Source organism: Argentina silus (assembly GCF_951799395.1).
Source record: "Argentina silus genome assembly, chromosome: 4".
NCBI classification, from domain to species: domain Eukaryota; kingdom Metazoa; phylum Chordata; class Actinopteri; order Argentiniformes; family Argentinidae; genus Argentina; species Argentina silus.
Genome location: NC_139658.1, coordinates 5466566 through 5485048, shown reverse-complemented (window position 1 = coordinate 5485048; position 18483 = coordinate 5466566). Strand labels below are relative to the sequence as shown.

The 18483-nt window shown below is 40.5% G+C and overlaps 2 protein-coding genes across 2 annotated transcripts; both read right to left on the bottom strand.

Moving 5' to 3' along the window:
* Window positions 1-1593: 1593 nt before the first annotated feature.
* LOC310803860 (solute carrier family 2, facilitated glucose transporter member 11-like) lies at window positions 1594-7380 on the bottom strand (the record flags this gene model as incomplete). The annotated part of the gene is made up of 12 exons (XM_083668805.1): window positions 1594-1788; window positions 2065-2192; window positions 2331-2406; window positions 2494-2595; window positions 2849-2959; window positions 3291-3478; window positions 3643-3791; window positions 4780-4909; window positions 5357-5481; window positions 5637-5797; window positions 6582-6680; window positions 7357-7380. The coding sequence occupies 12 exons, from the start codon at window positions 7378-7380 to the stop codon at window positions 1594-1596; spliced, it is 1488 nt and encodes a 495-aa protein (XP_083524931.1).
* Window positions 7381-11906: 4526 nt separating this feature from the next.
* LOC310803001 (solute carrier family 2, facilitated glucose transporter member 11-like) lies at window positions 11907-16743 on the bottom strand (the record flags this gene model as incomplete). The annotated part of the gene is made up of 12 exons (XM_083667638.1): window positions 11907-12125; window positions 12364-12491; window positions 12696-12771; window positions 13576-13677; window positions 13970-14080; window positions 14859-15046; window positions 15155-15303; window positions 15388-15517; window positions 15764-15888; window positions 16132-16292; window positions 16473-16571; window positions 16732-16743. 12 exons carry the CDS (start codon window positions 16741-16743, stop codon window positions 11907-11909), a joined length of 1500 nt encoding a protein of 499 aa, XP_083523764.1.
* Window positions 16744-18483: the final 1740 nt, after the last annotated feature.

Genomic DNA, 18483 nt, shown 5'->3' with positions numbered 1-18483 from the left:
AAAGTATATTAATAAAAGGTTCAAATACGTCTGCATTGGTTTAACCTGCTAGGAGTGCCCGATGGGCAGGATTTGCACATTTGGGACTTTCCATTGTGCCAGGGAAACTCAAATCTACTATTACTCGAACCCAAGTCTGCTGTACACACCCATTTCCTGTTGTATACTCTCTTTTGGATATAAACGTGTTGGGTCGGGGACGTGTTGGGTTGGGGACGGGCGATTGTTCACTGGATGGTGACAGTAGTTTTACTGTTGGCTGTGCTGTCACCTTGCTCTGGTAGTGTTCATCCTATCAGTTGCGTGACCGACCCATGGCTTTGACCAATCAGTGTGTTTAGGCCATAGGCTCCCTTTTTGATCCTCCATAATTGTGATGCACATGCAATGACACAGTGGAGGAGTTAAAGGCCTATTTTGTGTTATTTATTGGATAAGTGAGAGATTCTTTCTAGAAATATGCTCTTATATTAGGCTATATTTTGTGGTTGCAGCACACTGGGAATAGCCCATATGCTAATCAATTCATCTGGTTCTATTGTTTGTCTCATCCATTTTGGTACTCAAATTTAAAGGATGTTTTTATTGATTGTGTAGATATACTCAACTGTTCTGTTTCTTGTCTTATTATTTTGGTCTGTTGCAAAGTGCCTTCCCAATACTGATTGTGCACAGCAGTGGATTTAAAAAGGTAGAATAATGGACCTACTCTAAAGGGTAAATCATACATAGTGACACTTTTGTATTAAAAACATGCACACACAAACATGTACATTTGTATATGTATGTTACCTTGGTATTTTATCATTGTACTCTGCAAAATTGTTCTTTAAACATTTGAGTTACATGTTTTGTTATAAAATCTTTGGACATATTTCAATATAAGCATACTTTTCTATAGATGTTTGTTTTTGTACACTGTTTTTGAAGTCTGTCGTCTCTGTTTAATCGCTACAGAGGTGGGGGATGAAATAAAGATGTATTTGAAACTGTTCCTGAGTTCTCTTTATTGTGTTGTTATTAATGTGCTATAGATTTGAGTGAGTTTACTCAGATTTCATAAATCATAATTGGAAGATCATTGTTCAACTGTTTGTCGATTTCAGTTTCACTAACATAAAATTGTAATACAGCTTGACTCGGTTTAACTGCAGAACATTGTACAGTATGCATTCGAGCTAAATGGTTGGTGACAAATTACATTTAATCTCAAGGGTTAAGGTAATTTTTAAATGAGTTTATTTCTTGACTCACATTCAGCATATAAGCACAGACTTCTGCTCAGAGGTGGCAGCTTTCAGGTGTAGACAGTCAAGGCATTTCTAGTCCAGGAACATCGTTCTTTATATGTATTCTGTTTTCAGTTGAATATCATTACTGGCTCTCATTAGGGCAAGTTTCAATAAGTTAACAAATACAAAACTTTATATCTTTTTTCAGATGTGGTATATATTTCTTCAATTGTCAGTCAAATTAAATGGAGGGCCAAGTGTAGTGTCTTTTTAAATCATGATAATATACCATACTGACTTGGCACTTAAACATATTAATGACTTAATGTCAGGCAAATGATAATATAATGTATTTAGGATTTTAGAATTTTGTTGCTAGAACGAAGTCAGCCTTTTCAGTGTCAGTCCCCCTGTTTTTATAGTTAAGTTTGTTAAAGTCCTCCATGATTTCCACCATAGTCTTTCCGTTGGTTTCTGGGACGAAGTATAGCATGAATGCTGCGCTGAAGATGCAGTAAGCCACAAAGATCAGGAAACAGTATTGTCCCAGTCCATCCTGTACACAGACACACAAATATGAACAGTTAATAGATCAGTTACTGACCACCATTAAGTCAAGTAACATGTAATGGTGAAAGAATGACAGATATATTTGTTTGCTAACTAACACTCAGGGCCTATCTACCTATATCAGAGTTCTGATAATACCTCATGAAGCAGGTTTGTTAGCTTACAAAGCCTACTTGAAAGAAAAGTATGTATTACTGTTGGGTACTGTTTAATAATGGTTCAGTCAGTATGAAGTGTGTGTTGAGTGGGCTCACTATCTCACCACGATGTATGGGAAGAACATGCCAATGAGGAACAGGCTCAACCAGTTGATTGTGCCGCTGATGACATAAGCGGAAGGACGCCAGGCCTGCAGGAAGAGGTCTGCAGGTAGGGCCATGGACACCCCGGCTGAAAAGACAACAGAGTTCCTTTACAACCAGCTCTGCAGTTTACCTGACTCCCAACACAGCACATCACTCAATCCACTGCAGTGTATTTAAGGCATGAAGTGATTGGCATTTGTAGGCAGGCATGTAGAGTACTCACAAGGTCCGAGTCCATACACACAGATGACAGAGAAGATCATGGCAATGTTCATATAGGGTACCCATGAGTACAGGTCCTGTAGAAAGAGAGAGGCAGCATTACCTCTCAGGGATGGTTGATGAAACAAAGACACAGATAAGCCCTGAATATATAGGACGGTTACCTTTATAGACAGCATGACTACCAGCACTGACATGATAACACCCATCATCAGGTAGCCATATCCCATCAGCTTTTTCCTGCCAGCACGGTCTATCAAGAGAGACTGAGACACAACAGAAAATGTGGGTTAAATGAATGAAACATGGTTGATATTTGACATTATACCCAATGCACATTTTACTCATGCCTGGCGGACTACGGTGAAGTAGTGCTTTGGAACTTTCTCCTCTTTGTGTTATGTGAAAGGTGATCCGACCATAGAAATTACCTAGTGTGTAGGCAGCTTTACAATAATGTTATTCTTTGTTTTATGCGATTTCATATCCTGTCCTACCATAGTCTGAGACGATACTCACACAGAGAGAGACAGTGATGAGCTCTGTGGCTCCAATGCCAATGGACAGGTAGTGCATCTTGTCCTCGGCCACTCCAGATTCACGGAAGATGTCAAAAGCGTAGAAATAAAGCTGATAGATAAAGATAGTCGAGAAATGAGGGGGTCAATGTATTCATCTTGCCAGCAACAATGTTATCTTTAAGGGTGTAACAAAGGAGTAATGTTCACAGTAGTAAATCCTAGAAAGAATATGTAAAACAAATACACAACAAGGGACTTGGGATAAGACAAAAGAAGAATGACAAAAGAGGACAGGGAGGGAAGCAGTTCATCAGAAGTGGGTAAAATTATGAATCATCTATTCAGCTGTACTGTATGTATGTATATCGGGTACAGAATGACATTATTAAGTAAAGGTTTTGACACTAGATTGTGTGATATGGGTAAAATAATTCACTCACAGCGTTAATGCCACAGAACTGAACACCGGCACAAGGAATGGCCAGAGCCAACAGCTGCCATCTCACGCAGCGAGAACGAAGCACATCTAACACGGTCTTAGCCTTCTGGCCCTGTGAGCTAACTCTCTCTTTCCCCATGTCATCAAGCTCCAGCTTCAGATCATCCTCTTGCCACAGCCACTGTAGAGCTACCACACACACACACACACACACACACACACACACACACACACACACACACACACACACACACACACACCAACATGCAGTAGTTGTACATATGCTCAATCTATTCTCTTACTTGACACATTAAATGATCTCTGAGTTCATAGAGCTGGCCCAGTTCACATACCTTTTTTGCAGCCCTCGGTGTCGCCTTTGTCGATGTAGAGGTAGCGGGGTGCCTCAGGGAAGTAGAGCAGGGCCAGGAACTGAAGGATAGCAGGAAGGCCACTGAGGGCCAGGAGATAGGGCCACATGTCATTTGTACCCATCAGCTCTCTGCACAGGAGAGAGAGAGAGACAGAGAGAGGTGAATGACTTCATTCATAATTCACCACCATCCCATCTTTAATAGAGAATATACACTCACCGGCCACTTTATTAGGTACACCTGTTCAACTGCTCGGTAACGTAAATATCTAATCAGCCAATCACATGGCAGCAACTCAATGCCTTTAGGCATGTAGACATGGTCAAGACGACCTGCTGAAGTTCAAACTGAGCATCAGAATGGGGAAGAAAGGTCATTTAATTGACTTTGAACGTGGCATGGTTGTTGGTGCCAGACGGGCTGGTCTGAGTGTTTCAGAAATACTATAATCTACTGGGATTTTCACGCACAACCATCTCTAGGGTTTACAGAGAATGGTCCGAAAAAGAGAAAATATCCAGTGAGCGGCAGTTCTCTCGGGCGAAAATGCCTTGTTGATGCCAGAGGTCAGAGGAGAATGGCCAGACTGGTTCGAGATGATAGAAAGGCAACAGTAACTCAAATAACCACTCATTACAACCAACGTATGCAGAAGACCATCTCTGAACGCACAACACGTCGAACCTTGAAGCAGGGGGTCCAACCCAGTACTAGCAAGGTGTACCTAATAAAGGCCGGTTGAGTGTATTTGTCAGCCCCTGTCAAACAGCTCTTTGTCATTGTTCTGTGTACATCATGTAATTTATTAATCTTGAGTGGTTAGTCAGATGAGCTCTTTAATATCTTGTACCTATGGTAATCCAATGCAAATGGTTAGATCTGGAGTGGAGAATGCTGTCAGCTGGAAAGTTTACACAGGTATTTGGTGTGTGAGAGCCCTGGAAGTTTTCTTCCTCATCTTTAATAAGTGAGAGAGTTGTGGTTTTACACTGTCTTGCACAGTATGTGTTGGCTAGCTTACATGTAATACTGAAAGTAGAAACTCATGTTTTACAACTCTGGGTGATTTTTGTACAACTGTACTTAACTGATGTAGTACATGTCAAAGGCACTGACCTGATGCCAACTATTTGACCCATGACTTTCCCAAAGCCAATAAAGATGGAGCTAGTGAGGGTCAGGAATCCTCTCAGTTTCTTTGGAGAGCTCTCACCCAGGTACATCAGGTGGACACTCAATCCAAGGCCTGAAAATATGGAGAGAGGTAGACAGTAGAAGATGTTACAAATAAGAGTACCACAAAGACTGCAGGCATAATCTCACATACCGTCCACATGTACACATATAACCTACAGTCAGGGCTTGAATTGAGGGGGTATGTGGCAGTAAGCCAGTACTCCTTGTTAAAATAAGGGGGGAAAGCACACCCCTTGTTAGATTTAGATTTTGGAATTTAAAAAATAATAAAATAAAATGAAAACAAGCTGATTATCAAAAATATTATCAACAACATGCATGCTTCTGAAAAGCGCTCCTTTCTCTCAAGATGCGATTGAGCAGGGGTAGCACGAGACCCCGTGTTCACTTCTGCAGACTTGTTGAAACGTTCTCAGTGTTCAATGGGACGCATTTAATTGGAATATATAATAAAATCATGGAAACATTTTGGGGTAAAAAATAAGCACACACATACCGACGTTATATCCATAGAGAAATCTGCCCAGCAGGATCATCTCAAAGGACTTGGCCATGCGACTAAAGACCATCAATAGAGCAGCCACAATGGCCACCACATTGTTGAACAACATGGCCTTCTTCCTGCAAAATCAAACCACAGGTTGGAAGAGCGAGAGAGCAAAGCAAAGCCTGTCAAACAGAGAGTGGGACAGAAGGGAAAAGAGAAAATGTTGGTGTTTGTGCAAGTGCATGTGCGTGCGTGCGTGCATGCGTTAGTATCATGCATCATGTATCACCGTCCGTGGACGACAGGGAGGCTGCCACTGTGGATAGCACCCGCCCATCCCCCGAGACTGAACACAGACATTATGAAGGACCAGATGAGCATGTTGGTAGAAGAATCCACTGGAACCTCGTACCTCCCCAGCCATGTCTGGTTCACAAAACTTTGGATGTGCTACAGACAGGTACAGGGACTTGTTTAGTACATTCAGGTTTTCCTCTCAAAAGCAGACTTGTAATCATGTTATCTTATAATTAACTGCCCATAACATGAAAACACACCAAATTGTTACAAATGCTTTGGATGTGCCTTGTGTTCTGTTGTGTTTCCGTTCCTCTACCTATCTCCATCCTTCTCAGGCATTCTGGCAATCAATTTGGTTCAGCTGCTCCTCATTCCTCATTACCTCCATAGCCAATCAGAGGACGGCCCCGTATTTAAACCCTGCATTTCCTCCCCTCACGAGATCCTTTTGTTTGTTTCTGTCTGTCTGTTCAGTGAGTGAGTGAGTGAGTGAGTGAGTGAGTGAGTGAGTGAGTGAGCGAGCGAGCGAAAATTCATTAAATAAGAGTAAATAGGTTACTCTTGTCTATATACGCTAGTTAATTGGGGGCAGGTGCCATCTGTTGTGTCTTCTTAGGTATAGGTTAGTCTTAGTTTAGGGACTACCTTATTTTTGGTTCTTTCTTTGGGCACAATTCCCCCCCCCCCCTTCTCTCCTTAGTCTTGGTACAATAAATGATCATTGCACTGTTCCCCTTGTCTCCTTGTCCTTGTTTTTCACTGTTCTCACTCCATTGTAACTGTCTGCGTGTGTCCTATGTTTACGTACCTCACCCATCACCTAGACCTGGGCCGGGGTGCGTAACACCAATGCAATTCCCATACTTTTACTTCCACTCCTTTTTCTTTCTGAAGTGTGATATGACACCTCACAGTTTGAGTTGATCATTCTTACCTCTGCTGGAGAAGTCATGATGGAGACTTGTATCCCATATTGAAATGATCCCCCAATTCCCAATACCAACGTCAACAGGTAAAGCCTCCGGTACTGCACCTGGAATTGAAATCGACATTTTTATGCAAATTAAGACCAATATATGTGTTGTGCAGGTAGGAGTAGTTCCACTACATGTAGTTCATTATCAATTTAACTAAATTTTGAAGTTAAACTAAATTCAAATCCTAGTAGGCCTAGTGTTTCCAGTATTACTTTTTTGCCATGTAGCGGAGTAAGCTACTGTCATTTTTCCAAAAGAAAAAACAACAACATAGCAATTAAACAATTTAAACATAGCAATTTTATTTATTCCGGCCATTGAACCTAAACTGTCAGTACTATTTCTTCCCTCACTGCCTCCGGTCTCCCCACTTTGCTCCACCTCACCAAGTCGCAGTGATTTTAGAGCGTTTCAGTCGCACCGCTTTCTGTCATATGGACTGGTCATCTTACAGTGACTGACGATCGGTCGTGTGTTGGATGAAGTAGTGAACTACTTTTTCAAATAAGTTTTAGTTTGACACTATTTTCTATCGGGTAGATTAGTGTAGTTCAACTTCTTCCCTTAAGTAAAGTAGGCTATTTGGTAATTTAGTCAAATACATAGTAGCTTCCCCAACACTGGAGAAGACGATTATGACTGAATCAACACAGTAACATTGATTCCCAGTACCACACTAGGATTTTTCAAATTCACAAATTGTGTCTGATATGGTGAGTGATGTTACCTTACCAGCTCTTTTAGTGCGCCCTTCATCTCTGTATTGGCACCCTGGATTGACCTGCAGCTGCGGGGGATGGAGAGACACACTCTGGATCAGTATATATCTTCTGCACTGCTGCCCACTGTTATACATTAAATCAGCCTGGGTTGATCATTCAGATGTGTATAATTTGGAGTTAACCATGTGAGGACATGATGAACTTTGGACAGTGAGAAGAACAGGACTGAACCAAACTTGGTACTGGTGTTCCTTGACCCAACTGGATATCATGGTTAATTTCTACGATGGAGACCTCGGGACTGCAGCATTGACGTGAAACGTAAACTCCCGTACCTGTTTGTTTTCCCCTGGTTTGGCATTATGTTTCTGATATTTAAGAGATGGGTTGTGAATGACGTGTCTTCACAAAACAATAATAACTTACCCATTATTCTGTGCGTAATCAGACTACGTCAAGTGGCACATCTGCTGCCCACTTTCACACTCAGCACATAGTCATTCATGTTGTGATAAATAAGAAATAGACAAAGGCGTCGTTGAATTACAGTTTTTCTCGATTGCTTGACCACATTTCTTGAAGCAGTATTGAACTTTTCAAAACAGTTAACACGTTCCCCTAAACAGCTAATTAAAACCTTTGCCAAAACACCACATTTATTTTGCAAAATGCACTACAACTCTCAAAACGTAGAATACATCACAGTACGAATTTCACTCCGCATAAACCTTTGGACTATATGTTTTTTTGTATTGCTCCTGTTACAGAGAATATTAATTCTTGCTATAAATATAAATATAATTAATCTAAAATATTCAGAACCAAGCAGATAGTTACAACAAACATGTCATTGCTGATTGTTTAAACTGTTGAGCAATGAGAGTTTATGGAGTAGATATTCACTTTGGAGACTTTCTGATATGAAGAAATAATTCAGTTTTGTTTGTCAACACTGACTCTTACAATATGTTTTACCCCTGATTTTTACACAAATGCACAATGTATTGACCAACATATTGAGGAAGTGGTTATAAACAGGAGTTTAATTAAAATGGTAAAATTACAACTGTTCTTTCTTTACATAAGAACTAATATGGTAAATTTAAAGACATATAAGTGTTGTAATCCCACACCTAGGGGAAAAGGTCACAAGAAAACAGATGGTCCTAGAATATTTGGAGAATGCAGGCAGAAGGAGTGAGGTCAGATTGTGGGGTTTGATAAAAGTGAAGAAGAGAAAGGATCAAAAGCTGCAGAAACCGACAGGCTCATCAAGATTTAGGTAGACAAAGAGACGCCAGGGCAGGTGGGGGAGCCCACCTTGATGACGAAATGTATTTCTTGAATGTTATTGGTGTAAGTAGACAGGAACAGAGGTACGTTGAATAGAAGGCGTTGACCTGTATGAGAGTCTATAAAAACAGGTGACAGACGAAAACTCAGGGTCAACTTTGCAAATTTGAATGGCTTCGTATTCTCTGTGAATAAAGTCTCTGAATGAATCAACAGCTCTGGTCATCAAAACATTACGCACATGACATAACCAGTTGACCTTGTGGGTATATGCACATTTTACAAATCATTGGTGCACACTGATACAATGGTCTCTTTTTATTGGTCAAAACCTGGGTTATCATGGTATTCATATTGCGATTATGTGGGTGTTGTTCTAATCAATTCCATTATAGATCTGAGGGTCACTTGCAACGTCAGCAATTAGTGAGTTTTAACACACCTTTATTTAGCAATTAAGGATTGACATAGAAACATGTTTTTTGGTGTCCAACAGTATTTGATTCTTTTATTTTAATTTAGTGTAATATTGGCTTTGTGTTCATTTGTGTTTTTCTTGTCTATAACTTGTCTGTACCTTGACTGTACATAAAACTATGTGTTTTATGTTGGACCCCATGAGCAACAGCTAATCCTAACAAACTAAACTAAACTACATTTTGCTCTCATTTAGATTTGGCTCATTTGACCCTGAAGAGGGAGACATCAGTTCTGCCCCCCTTCTTGAGATCCCTAGCCAACATGACTATTGTGGTCTCTCACTTTGATGTTTTGAAATTTGTGAATACTGAAGTGTCATTTGACAACTGGATGTTGTCTGATTGGTTCTCCCTTAAAAACAGCTCTTGATTTGATTACTCATGGTTGGAAGATGGGTATAAAACATAATGTTGAGGAACATATCTTGCTCTTTGTTTTCTGGTCTGTGGTTCCAGCTGTCTGTGAGTAGACGATTCAGGTCTCTCTCTCTCTCCCTGTAATTTTACACTAAAAACAAGCTATTTTTGGCCGTTGGAAGTGTGCCATCATAGAGCCAAGAGAGTTATGTTGAGAATGTAATGATGGGTGGTGATGTGAGTTAAGTCATTCATGTCTCTCTCTCTCTCTCTCTCTCTCTCTCTCTCTCTCTCTCTCTCTCTCTCTATCATTTACCATGAGGGTAGAATGTAACATTTCTCTATGATGTATTTGCCTTGTAATAGTTGTATTACAGTGCTATTAAAGCCTCATTTGATTTATTCTCACTTGACCATTCTTGCTCTATTCAACCCAAACTCAACTATTCTCTGTATATAGTGTTAATTAAATTAATTGGAACCAGATTATTAATATTAAGATATACTTTGTTACATAGCCTAATTTCCTTGCCAACCCTTCATATTGTAACTGGCAACCTATAAGACCCTTATACTTTTCTCATTTATAATAGTGACATTGTTTGTCAGTAAGCCTTTCAAATACATAGAGCAGGACAAATGTTCAATTAAGGAATTATGTCTTCCCAACTTTGACAGAAATAACGAGGATAAAGTATTCTATTTACTGAAGCCTATACCATAAATACGATAGATAGATAGATAGATGGATGGATGGATGGATGGATGGATGGATGGAGGGTTGGATAGATAGATAGATAGATAGAAAGATAGATAGATAGATAGTTAGATAGATAGATAGGCACTTTATTGATCCCCGCGGGGAAATTAAGGTGTTACAGCAGCTCACATCACAAATAACAACAACAAAATATATATAGAAAATATAAATAAGGATATTTGGTCTCCAGAACAATCTGTAGATCACGCCATTTCATGAGCACTGACATCGAGAACGAACTTGGAGTGAGCTGATTTAAAATCTCTTATTAGTATCATTGGACAGAGACTACATTGCCACCTAGGGGGAAACTATTTGATAAGGAAACGCAGGTTGACACAACAATACTCAAAACAGACAAATTTAAGTCACTTACTTTGAAGATAATTTATTTTCCCACAGTACAGTAGGATCCTAATTACAACAACAACATAAGTCAAACAGCTTATGATACATCTACCTCAAACAATGAAATATCACCTTGATATGAAATGTTTATAAATACAACATTCTCAACATATACTCACCAAACACTTTATTAGGAACACCTGTACACCTTCTCATGGTGGAGGTGGTGTAATGGTATGGGGAATGTTTTCTTGGCACACTTTGGGCCCGTTAATACCAATCAATCATCGCTTGAATGCCACAGCCTATTTTAGTATTGTTGCTGACCATGTGCATCCCTTCATGGCCACAATTTACCCATCTTCTAATGGCTACTTCCAGCATGATAATGCACCATGTCACAAAACAAAAGTTGTCTCAAACTGGTTTCATGAACATGACAATGAGTTCAGTGGTCTTCAGTGGCCTTCCCAGTCACCGGATCTGAATCCTATAGAACACTTTTGGGATGTGGTAGAACAGGAGATTCACAGCTTGAAAGTGCACCTGAAAAATCTGTAGGCATTGCGTGATGCAATCATGTCATCATGGACCAGAATCTCAAAGGAATGTTTCCAACATCTTGTGGAATCAATGCCACAAAGAATTGAGGCTGTTTTGAGAGCAAAGGGAGGCCCTACCCAGTGTTAGTATAGTGTTCCTAATAAAGTGTTGGGGGGGTGTAGTTCATAAGTACAATGTTTGTGTATTGTATATACAGCATTGTGTGAATGGTGGACATTCCTTTGTAACATTTCTCTTTGGTTTTACTTTCATATAATCTCACTCATCATATCCTATAATTTTATGATACCTGGGACATTTTTGTCACATGGTAATATGTGAATGTTGGACATACAAAGGCATGCAGGGATGAATCATTAAACTTTGTCCAACATTTAAAAAAATATCAATGTTCACAAATCAGTTAATATATAATTGATTACATTCACCCCGTCAAGATATGGGACTAACAACTTGAGAGTAAAACAGGATAATGAATGATTGAATTGTGTATTCAGAATATCTTCTTCAACACCAACAGGTTACAGCACACTAAAGGTGTCCTCATTCATACTCATCATTGCAAAGTCACATCCCTTAACACCCCTGTAAGGCTTTCACTCAAGCCACTCAAAACTACAATTCTTCTCTCAAAGAAAATGCTCCAGATAATGGAGCTTTTGCAGAATATCAAACTCACTTTCAATGAGATGACTGGCCAAAAATGAAGCACATGGTTGGGGCTATGGAATGTGGTACATGGTTGGGGCTATGGAAGGCCTACAGGGCAGTGGAGTGGCAGGCTTCACCCAGCTGATACTGGGCCTGAGTGGCAGCTGAATCCTGTTTGTCCTGGCCCCTGTAGTTGAGCTTATGGAACTCACTGGCGATCATTTGCAGGGTTTTCCCTTTGGTCTCAGGCAGGACGAAGCCGACATACAGAGCAGACAGGAGGCAGACAGCACCAAACGGGACGAAGCAAAATTGGCCGAGCTCACTCTGGAGAGAGAGGAGAGAGCAAAGCAAAGGCTGTCAATCAGGGAGTGGGACATAAGGGAAAAGAGAAAGGTATGGTGTTTGTGTGTGTGGTGTGTGTGTGTGTGAGTGTGTGTGTGTGTGTGTGTGTGTGTGAGAGAGTGTGTGTGTGTGTGTGTGTGTGTGTGTGTGTGTGTGTGTGTGTGTGTGTGTGTGTGTGTGTGTGTGTGTGTGTGTGTGTTGGGAGGTTGTCTTAACTCACAACTAGAAATGGAAAGATCATTCCTATTATAAAGAGGTTAAGCCACATCATTGAGCCAGCTATCATGTAGGCTGCTGGTCGGGCAGTCTGGTTGAAGATCTCAGTAGGCAGGACCCCAGTCACTCCAGCTGAAGTTAAGGGTAAATGGAGACTTATCAACACTGTGATCTTATTGTGGGTAATATCCAATGAGGATTATTACACAACACAATCTGGATCATTACACAATATAATCTACAATTAAATACTTAAATACCAGTTCAACATCCCTTCAGTATTTCTATTTATAACCGACCGGACTGGGCTAATATTTATAGTAGCTAGTGACTGACCTGGTCCCATGCCAAAGCTTAGAATATAAGTGAAGATGCAGGTCATGCTCAAATAGGGCATCCACTGTACAATGTGCTGTTGGTCACCGTCAGAGGGAAAACAAAGTAAGTTAATGTCGTGCCACGTTTATGATAAACCACGAAAACATATGAAAATCAGTGTTGGTGATTAGTTCCACTACATATGTGGTGTTTCCAGTAGTATATTACTTTGTCATGTAGCAGTGTAGTAAACTACTGTCACTACTCACTACATTTTGCCAAAAGAAAACAAAAAAACAGATAATTCAACTATTATTCCGGCCCTTGCACAAAAAAAAAAAGTACATTTCCCTACTATTTCTTCCCTCACTGCCTCCAGTCTCCGCACTTTGCTCCACCTCACCAGTGGTAGTCCACTACATCTAAACTACTTAATCCAACACACGAACGACAGTCAGTTTTCAGTCACTAAAAGATGACCAGTGCATGTGTCAGAAAATGTTAGATTAAACACTAAAAAATCACTGAGAGAGAAAATAACTTGTGAGATGGTGCAAAGTGTGGAGACCGGAGACAGTGAGGGAAGAAATTGTAGGAAAATGTAAAGTTTTTGAAGTTTTTTTTAAAAGTAACCTATGCCTAACCATACATGCCTATCAAAACACCAGCACCTGTTGTAGCTAGCCTGTAGGGAATCATGTAGAAATCATACCCCCTGGTGGACTGGACTGAGTGGTGTATTGTCATAACATTTAATTAACTGAACTACAGTGGGTTTACAGTGGGTTCAAAGACTACTTTGCTTATACCACTCTTCAGAAAGCAAGCCTGCAATACATTACATGTGACAAAATGATCCTTCCACTAACAAGGTTGCAAAAAGATATAAGACCAGTACCTCAAATGAAAGAGCTACAGTGAAGACAATAGCCCAGCCAGTCATAAGAATGTATCCTCCCATCAACAGAAACCTCCTGCCTTGACGTTCAATCAGCAGGTTCTGAGGAAGTTGAAATAACAATAAATGGTTCAAATCATTTACAGCACAGAGGTGAGCATGTTCTAGTCATGTGTGTCAAAATATATCACAAAAATCTTATCATCCAAACAGAATGTCAGAAAAATTCCTTAAACAACCCTTGGAATGCAAGTTAAATGTAAATGGAACCTTTCTTACACAGAAACTATTTCAATAGTCTGGATTAAGGACTTAAGTAGAGAGAGGAGAACAATCTCTCTTTCCCTCAGAGGTAGTTACATAATAACCACATGGATTACTCTGGGATACTCACAGATAGTATACAGGCGGTGAATTCACATGCACCTGTGCCAATGGTGATATATTGGATCTTTTCAGGGGATATCCCTGCCTCTTGAAAAACGTAGAATGCATAGAAGTAAATCTGTTTGAGTGAAAGAGAGAACAAATGTAAGAGCACTGAGGAACACAGGTACTCATTTCACATCATGCTAATAAGCTGATTGAGCAAAGCATTTTGCACATTACTGCTCTAATACCCAGCTCCCTCCCTAAGGCTGCCAACCCTGTGGTATAAATCCCTCAGAGGACGCTTTAATTACAGTCAGCTGTTTGTGAGGTGCAAGCAACTAAGACTACAGCTCCAGTGAAACTGCCTCGGACTGACTCAACCATTTCATGACACCCATTCGTTCATCTCCCACGGCCCTTAGCACTACACTGTAAAGCAACAACCTTATGTCATCATCAGCATGCATTTTTTAAGGTAAGGTACAATGAAATGTAAAACGTCAACGCGCAGTATGAAATATTCATAGCTAGCAGATCTCACATTTCTAATCATGCTGGCATTGGAACCAGGGGTCCAGCGGAAACTTTGGCCAAAAGTAAATTCGATCTGAGTATGTTTTACTGTGTACAATGGTGTACTTTAGAGGTAGGTAACTGTAATCCCAGAGAGTTCTCTGTCGGAAACACTCTGCCAGAGCATGGGAGAGGGCCTGAGCCTGTCAGACCCTCAGCCAAGACTAATACCAGAGACACTAAATACAAGGAGACCATGCTGATTAGAAGATTAACCTGCTGAGCAACCTTTCTTGCAAAAGGGTACCACCAATAAACAACAAATGAAACATTAACAGACCTTTATAGGCCTACTAAGCCTTTACAATAAAGTATACAATGTCTTAACATTGACTTACTGAGTCGTTACCACAGAGCTGCATAGCGCTGCTGATGATTATCACAGATATCAGCTGCCAGCGGACGCTGCGGTCAGCAAACAGTTCCCACGGTCGGCTGGGCCTATGGCCCTTGGCCTCAGCCTGCTCCTGAAGGATCTCATCCAGCTCACTACGCTGGACTTCACAGCCACGCAGTCGCTTCAGAGCTAACCCAAATGACGACACAACCTGTGCTTATTTTAATGTATACTGCACACAGACACACACACACACACACACACACACACACACACAAACTTGCATGGATCACTTACCATCGATACAGCCTTCCTTATCCCCCTTGTCAATGAGGAGGTAGCGGGGGCTTTCTGGGAACCAGGGCAGGGTAAGTAGCTGAATAAAACCTGGGATGGCATTACTGGCCAGAAGGTACTGCCAACATGGGTCACTACCCAATATCTCCCTGCAAAGACATGATCACCATCATTCTAAAGATTATACAACCCCTTACAATATGTTGCTTACTGTATGTGTTCACTGTACCTACCTGAGGCCCACAATCTGTCCTAACACCACTCCAAATGCCGCGAAGACGGCTGACGACAGGGAGACAGCCCCTCGCAAATGCTTTGGAGCACTTTCTCCAAAATACATGGGTTGCACGTTCATGCTGATCCCTGCAGAGGAGATAATCAGAATCAGAAGCCTTTTCTTGCATTTCGTCCATCACGTAAATTATGCTAATATTCTCTCTGAAAATGTCACTTCGATCAACTGTTTACTTCATAGTAATGTAATTATCTATACATGGAGGTGATCCCATTGAGATCAAAAGTAACTTGATGAGACCTGTACACATACAGTACATTATGTTTGCATGTTACATAGTGATTCAGTGCCCTCTGGTCTTTATGTGGACATACCAGCATTGATTCCAACCAGGACACGTGAGATGATGATCATCTCAAAAGACTTTGCAGCTCTACTTGTCAATGCAAGAACTGCACCCAGCATCAGGAAAATATTGTTCAATAGCATTGCCTTTTTCCTAAGGGATGAAGACAAGAGAAAAGACTGTGGCAGTGGTAACATTCACATCCTAATCTGTTTTTGAAACAAGTCTGTCTTTGATTTACTCATTCAGATCACAATACGTGACTCTTTGAGATGCATATGTGTTGCTGTGCATATAGTAAGGCTTATTAACCTAGTGACCATACAACCAGAGAGAAATGACAAACTAACCTACTTACTTAGTACATACAGTATTTCAGATCACACCAAACATTACCTTCCAAAGTATATGGACATGGGTCCAGCTATAATAGCTCCTGCCATGCCCCCCAGGGAGTAGATGGACACGATGAAGGTCCAGATCAGAGTCACCTGGTAATCCTCCAGCTGAACATCCCAGCGCTCCAGAAATGTCTCATTCACAAAGTTCTGAATGAACTGCAAGCAAGGTACAGTGTGGTCAAAGACACAAAAAGACAAAGACAAAGACACACACACACACACACACACACAGACAGACATGCATACGCACACACACACACACACACACACACACACACACACACACACACACACACACACACACACACACACACACACACACACACAGAAACTTACGACTGTGGGTGAGTTCATTATGGCAAGGTTGTAGCCATACTGAAAAGTGCCTCCAATGGCAGCTGAAATCACCATTAATGCCAAGTTTCGAGCATGGCCCTGTCAATAAAAATAAGTCGTATGATATGTTTACCTTCATCAATATATAGCTCAGAGAGAGCCTGGTCAATCGTGGGGGCAATAACATATACAACAGTGTCATCGTCATATACAGTAAGTGTAGGTCTTCAGTCCGTTAAATCATTTACAACCCAGCTACATGAAGTCCCATCTCTTAAAAGGTAGCACCTGATTGTTTATCAAATATGTTGTAACATTAAACTTTTAGATGGAAAATGCAAAAGGTGAATTCTGTCTTGGCCTAGTAAATACAAAAATATGTTCACGTATTCGTTTCAGACAATTCACAACCAATTACCATAAAACGATGACATAATAAGTATGGTGTGACTAACTTTGGATGTGCATACACGAAAACTGTAGCCTACTGTACAGACAAAGTGGAATGTTATAAAATATTCTAAATAGACATTTCACAAAAAATAAACGATGATCATTTAAGAACGTTGTTATTGGTATCTATATAACAATGTGGTTCCCACTTGTAACTTTGAGTCAAGGTACAAGCATTTCTTGACAGTCCAGTCAAAGTCTGCGCGGAAAACATTATGAGGTTGGAGTTCCACTTCTGATAATAAATCGACGCTGCATGAAGTAATAGATGTATGCTATATTAGGAAATTAAAACAAAACTACTTTACCTTTTCCCCCCCACCAGTTGACATACTGTATCGATTACTGTTTTTCCGTAAGATTAGCCTATGACAGTAGAAACGAAATTGCTCGTCCACGGAAACGGCGCGAGAGAGATCAGTTGGGATGCTAGTTAACAGTAGAAGTAAGTACTATTTATAAAGAAGTTCACTGTAGAGAGAGAGAGAGAGAGAGAGAGAGAGAGAGAGAGAGAGAGAGAGAGAGAGAGAGAGAGAGAGAGAGAGAGAGAGAGAGAGAGAGAGAGTGTATGTGCCTGCGTGTGTGTGTGTGTGTGTGTGTATGTGTGTGTGTGTGTGTGTGTGTGTGTGTGTGTGTGTGTGTGCATGTGCATGTTATGCTAAGGAAATGTCTAACTACTAAATCAGCAGGTCTATGTTTACCATTAATCATGTTTTAGTCAATGGCCAATGATTTTGCACCAATGATTCATCAATATAGGTCTACATCTTTTAAAAGTGCATGAGCCTTAATGGGCATTTGAATGGGTCTATATGATTATTTTTTACAAAACAGCTTTTTTTGCAATTTAAGATGTGTGTGTGCGTGTATGTGTGTGTCTTTGTTTTTGTCTTTTTGTGTCTTTGACCACACCTTGCAGTTCATTCAGAACTAGAGGATGGCCAGGTAACTCTGATCTGGACCTTCATCGCCATACTGTACGCAAGAGGGTGCAACCAAGAAGCGGGACAGTGTTGAGTTCAATGTCATTTGGTTTGCAACAGTGCTTTTTGTCATTTAACATGATGATTTTTATTGATGGGGTATTCTACCTCCCATACGTTTTCATTGATCAACTGCAAGCTTGGTTAGGCAATGTATTTTTTCTTCACCGGTGTTTGAATTGATCAGCTTCTTACTGTCGCTCTCCTGCCAGTAGATGGTGCTGAATTGTTTGCCTAGGCCACTGCACAGCCCGCTGCTGAAGGTGAGAGCTTTTAAGTGAACCTAGAATTGACACAGCTTAATGGAGCATTTATTACGTAATTGATCCTTTCTCCTTTAATGGACACTTTCTGAATATATTTATATATGCTTCTTCAGGACATTGTAATCTCCCTGTCTATGGCTATCCAAACGGACTATTTATTCTGGCATTATGTCACTACTCCCCTTTGATAAAGCAAAATTCAGCAGGAAAATTGTATTTTGGACCTCATGGACCTTGTTTAGCAAAATGGACTGATGTTAATCAAGTAGCCTAAATTACTGAACAGGTCCCACTGGCACGGTTCGATAT